This window comes from Hemibagrus wyckioides, linkage group LG24 (assembly GCF_019097595.1).
Source record: "Hemibagrus wyckioides isolate EC202008001 linkage group LG24, SWU_Hwy_1.0, whole genome shotgun sequence".
Classification (NCBI taxonomy): Eukaryota; Metazoa; Chordata; class Actinopteri; order Siluriformes; family Bagridae; genus Hemibagrus; species Hemibagrus wyckioides.
The window spans coordinates 14339532-14345539 of NC_080733.1; the positions used below are offsets into that span (position 1 = coordinate 14339532).

At 38.0% G+C, this 6008-nt stretch overlaps 1 protein-coding gene across 1 annotated transcript; it reads left to right on the plus strand.

The window, feature by feature from the left end:
- The first annotated feature begins 1743 nt into the window (after positions 1-1743).
- On the plus strand, positions 1744-4436 carry LOC131345323 (olfactory receptor class A-like protein 4). Its single transcript, XM_058378154.1, has 4 exons — positions 1744-2010; positions 3513-3776; positions 3858-4112; positions 4227-4436. The coding sequence occupies exons 1-4, from the start codon at positions 1744-1746 to the stop codon at positions 4434-4436; spliced, it is 996 nt and encodes a 331-aa protein (XP_058234137.1).
- Positions 4437-6008: the final 1572 nt, after the last annotated feature.

Consider the following 6008-nt stretch of genomic DNA (forward strand, 5'->3'; position numbering starts at 1 on the left):
AAAAGGATGACGTCTACTGGAAATCCCCATACATCCACATCACCCTCATCTAGAGCAAGAATGATGTTTATTTCAGCCATCAAGATGACATTTCAGAAGCTAATTAGATGTAAGTGCGTGTGGTGGAACCAGTATGACGTCTGAGGAAAAGGAGAAATGCATAGATTTTAGAAATTCAGATCTGACATATCAATGGATCAGCGCATCATATAGATACTAAGACACTAAGAACCAGTTATGTTTGTGTTTAATGATTGCTCAGTGGTCAGTCTCTGGAAATGGATCTTGTTGGTACAGATTCCTGAGAGCTTGGAGTTAGCAAGTTCTCCCTGTGCTAAAATAAGATGAGATTCAGAGTACACAAGAGAAATAAATGAAATATTAATGAAATATGCTACATATAGAAAATGAACAAAAAAGGTGCTTGAGAATTAAACACAATATTCTACATGGTATGATATTGCACATGATATTATAATAATGTACATATTGTAAATATTGTAAATTAGGATAGTGGGATCGTTTGTTTATATTCTTTATATTCTTGTTTGATTTCTTTATTTTATTTGCATTTATTTATTAGCACTTTTAAAAAAGATATGCTTTCTAGGCCCATTTCTAAATTGTCCATATTGTGTGAAGGGGTGTGTGATTGTGCTCTGTAAAAAGGTCTGAGCACCGTCCAGGGTGACCTCCGCCTTGTGCCCCAAGATTCCAGGCTCCCTGTGGTCCTGTGTAGGATAAGTGGGGCAGAAAGTGGACAGCTAGGTGGGCTGTGTTGCATAAATACACAAAATGTAACTCCCATACATCTACATTGTGTCCATGCAGATCTGTCCATTTCTTTCTTTGGTTTCCTGTTAGATTTCTATTAAGGATTTTGTATGTACTGTATGTAAAATTATTAGATTATTGGGATGGTGCTGTTTAATAGTAAATAAAATATATTTAGTTAACTAATGTACTGATCATTGGTGGTAAACAGGTGTAGCAGGCAGCACTGGCTCCAGGGTCCTGGGTTCAATCCTAAGCTCAGGTTAAAGTTTTGCATGTTGTTTTCAGTTACTGAAGATGAATAATGTCTTCTCATTATTCCTATAAATTGTATTCAAAGCCAAAAACAATTAAGCCATGCTTAGAAATGTAGTTACTTCCTTGGCAGAAAAAGCTATTCCATCCTCATAACATAGTCGAGTCAACAACCAATTAAACAGCTTATTTTATTAAGTTTATTCCATAGGTGACGTAAAATCTCCCAAAATCCTCAAGCCTCAGGTGGCTTTCCGGATATAAAGACTCCCTCACTGACGATACGAGTAACAGAGCGTGTTGATTAATTAGCTGTTAACGACCTGTGTTTCAATTAGCCAAATTAATTAATCCCCTGTTACGAAAGATGTGTGCTCAGCTATTGCGACATAAGGTTTCACTATTTTTGGGGAAATCTCTTTCATAGGCAGTACCTTAATTGAAATAGCCTGAGGGAGCTGATTCTGGATTTATTGAGTTCTTTATCTTCTGTCTAGAGGATGGGAGTGGATACAGATTGGGATTGGACATTTTGGCCCTGGAGAGGAGGGGTCTAATGTAAGGAATGAAACAGGAAACATCTGTTGAGGACCATTTGGTAGAACTTTTGGTTAGTTGTAGAAGTATAGAAAGGGATCGCTTTAGGAATAGAAGAATTATCTGTTTGTTTACCAGGTCAGAGGTTATATTAGTTATTTATTCTAAGATTTATTCATGATGATCGCCAATAAAACTGTCACATTGGTTAAAAAAGCACCAACAGGTCAGTTAACAGGTATTTCAATGGCTTTATACTTGATCCTGGTGCTGCTTGGCATTCTGGGAAATGCCATGGTGATCTTGGTGGTAGGAGACAGTATTTTTCGGGAGCGCGGAGGCGGGCGCAACTCTGACATGATCCTGGTCAACATGGCCTTATCTAACCTGATGGTGTCGGTGATGAGGAACACCCTGCTGGTCACCTCAGACTTTGGACTGGAGGTATGAAGGGATATTTTTGTGTGTGTATTATATGTTGTGTGTGTTGGGGGTTAGAAGGAAGAGGATAGGATGTGGGGGTGAGGTTTCCTCAAAGCAACACAAGGTTAAGATCATCTTAACAGTTAAAGAATGTTCATGCTACATTATCAGACCTTAAATGAAACAACAACAGAAGAACATCTGGAAAGCTGACTAGCATTAAAACCAGACTCGAAAGATTACTAGTTGTTTTTGAGAAGAAAGGATACACACAAGATTCATATCAAACCCTAGCAATTGTGTAAAGGATCTAAATGATTCATTATCCTTTCTGACAGTGCAAATATGTGAGAAAATAAATTTTCACTCATGGATGTTATCATTCAATCATGTTATGTGTTTATCCAGACTTTTGTATGGAAAGAATTTTATGTAACTGGTTTACTACAAACTGTAGTAATGTCCAGCAAAAATGCTGTCTTTAGAGAAAAACTATTTCATAGGTTATGGAGGTTATAGATTAATGACAAAACAGATAGATAGATAGATAGATAGATAGATAGATAGATAGATAGATAGATAGATAGATAGATAGATAGATAGATAGATAGATAGATAGATAGATAGATAGATAGATAGATAGATAGACAAAGACGTTAGATGCTGTTAACTTGATCTCACAGTGGAAGATAAAGTAATAGATGCTTAACCCTAATGTTTTCAACATAGTAGAAAAATGTGTTTTCCATACAGAGTATAGTTAGAGCATTTACTGTGTGCTCACAAAAATTGGACCAGTTGTGAACATATCCAGTATGCTGTGGTTGCTCCAAGACCTGATTTGTGTTCATTAACAACAGACAGAAGCATGGTTTGTTCTGCAACCAACACACACGGTTTGTTCTGCAACCAAAAGCATCCTGGTCCAAAACATTTGTCATTCTATATGTAAACTCAGGAGTTTCTTCCCCTGCCAGGGGGATAAATAACCAAAGCAAAGGTGATATCGCATTGCGTCCAACAGGCTGTGTGTTGATTGCCCCATTCTGGCAGAACAAACCATGTTTCTGTCTGTTGTTAATGAACACAAATCAGGTCTTGGGAGCCAATTTCTGTCCCTGGTGTGATCAAGCAGCAAAGAATTTTACCATGACCTCGATCCTGAGACATCACTCCCTGCTCTGACCACACAGTGTGAGAAAAAGAATAATGAACATTAGACAAATGTGTAAGAAGGCTTTGATGTCATAAATTGATATTTCAATGTCATAAATAATAGTGCCACATCAAGAATGTATAAAAATATATTGAGAAATAAAATACATATTTTCACTATATTCATAAATCATAATAGAACTCCTGTAAATGCCTGTACAGGTCATAGGCACAAAAGACATAAACATCTTTTCATTTGATTCTATCCTGGATGGCTAAGATCATTGGCAAATGTTCGATTTGTAGCTACTGTAGCTGCTGGTCTCCGTCTCTCACCATTTATCTTCTCTTTCCATCTCTTACTGAAGGTGTTACCCGGTAAGGACTGGTGTCAGTTCCTGATGGGTGTGTGGGTCTGGCTGCGTTCAGTGAATGTTTGGTCGACGCTGTTTCTCAGCACTTTCCACTTTTACACTTTGAAAAGGATCGGTCCTCCCATCGCCAGTCTAAACTCATCCCGTGGTCCTCCTAAAGCTCTACTGATGTGCTTCGGCCTCATCTGGGGACTCAATCTCCTCTACTCAGTCCCTGCTTTTGTGTACTCCACAAATGGAGGCAAGAACGCCAGTGAGGTGAGAAAAAGAAAATACTCATATACTTTTATAGTCATGATAAGAGGAAGCAATGAATCCTTTGTCTTTGTTCCTCTACAGACATTGATGTTAGTGAGCAGTACAACTCGTCCATTACTGGGCTGCTTGTGGGATTTCCCCTCCACTTACAGTGGGCTTGCTTTTGCCACCACGTCCATGGTGATCCATGAGGTCATCCCTCTTTTCCTCATGAGCAGCACCAACCTGGGCTCTCTCCTCATACTGTACGCACATGGAAACGCACACAACATCGCCAGTAAGGATCAGGATGCTCCCATTTTACGCAGAGTCCCGGCAGAGAGACGTGCAGCCAAGGTCAGACTTTTACTAGATAACTTGGATAACTGTCTGTTAACAGACATCACAGTCTATTGAATTCATCTGCTTGTATTTATGCCTTTATAATATAATGTCCATCTTCTTTTCTAGGTCATTCTAGCCTTGATCATTTTGTTCATCATGTCCTGGGGTGCCAGTGTCATCTCAGTGAACTATTTCAACTACAACCGTGGAGCTTCATCTGCACACATGCTGATTCTCGCACGTTTCTCCAACAGTGCCTTTATCGCCCTCTCCCCCGTCATACTGGCTGTGGGTCACCGCAAACTCCGAGAGGTCATAAAGTCTCTCTTCAAGTAAAGACGGAAAGATTACAAGTCTTTAGTTTATTATCTGATAGCTTCAAAATAATTTCAACATTTTAATGGATCTAATACACATCCATGTATGGCTACTTGTCTGGAAATATTTGGTATATAAAACAATATTAAATATTGAAAACAATTTTATACTGTAAAGTGTTGACTGTTTGTTATATAATGCAATGTTATTTTATTTATCTGAACAGACATGTTTCAAAGAGATACATTTCTGGTTCTGTCAATTTGTAAGTTAAATTGTAAGTAATGTTATTTATTTTATATATTATTTTTTATTTTAATTGCCATGGAACTTACACGCATTATTGATATATGTGCTCATATGTGCTTGTTGAGCATCCCATTCTAGATTTAGTCCCTCTTTGCTGTTATAATAAGCTCCACTCTCTCTTCTGGGAAGGTTTTCCACTAGATGTTGGAGCATGGCTGTTGGGATTTGTGTTCATTCAGCCACAAGAGCATTAGTGAGATCAGACACTGATGGTGTAAGTGTGAGGAGGTCTGGGGTTCAGTCAGTGTTCCAGTTCATCCTAAAGATGTTTAGTGGGGATGAGTTACGAATCTGCACAGGACACTTGAGATCCTCCACACCAACCCTGGCAAACCATGTCTTCATGGAGCTTCGCTTTGTGCACTGGGACATTGTGATGCTGGAACAGGATAGTCAAGAAGTCAAGAAGCTTTTATTGTCATTTCAACCACATACTGTATATCTGACGCAGTAGACAGTGAAATGAAACAACGTTTCTCCAGGACCCTGGTGGTACATAGACAACATACAACAGAAACAACAACACAGAGCTAGGGACAGATAGTTTGTCCTAGCTACATAAAGTGCAACGTGTGTAACCAGGTGCAAAGAAAAGACGAAAAATACAAAAAACAACACAAGACAGTGCAGGACACAAAGCGCAGAAAAACATGCAACAAAATAAAATGTGCAAACTAGAGAAGTTTGGGTTTCTTCGTTCCAGTAAAAGGAAATTGTAAACACTACAGCATACAAGACATTTGTGTACATTTGTGTGCTTTGAACATTGTGGAATTAATTTGGGGAAGAATATGTTGTCTCATTAGCAAGAATTCACAAAATGACCTTCTTATCTTTAACTGTATAACTGAGTAAACCAGTCAGACTCTTTAATTCCACACGGGGTGGGAAAAGTCAGTACTGACACTACTCTCTCTCTGTCCTGGACTGTATAATAAACCACACACTACACACAATACACTCCGGTTTATACAGACCTCTCAATAATCTGAGATTTGCACAGGACTCATAAACATGCAGTTTTTGCACATAAACAGTATTTGCACATCAACTAGGTCTGTAACCTTAAACACTTGTTTTGCACATTATTTATCGTTTTCATCTAATTCTCCATATTTATTCCTTAAATCTCTGTATTTTTCTGCTATATTTTGTTAAATTGTGTAATATTTTGTTATTTGATATATTTTTTGTTATATTTTTGTACGCTAAATTTGGGTATTTTAGTACTTTTTGTTATATTCCTTCCTATTTTATCTATTACCTGTGTTTTGTGGATAC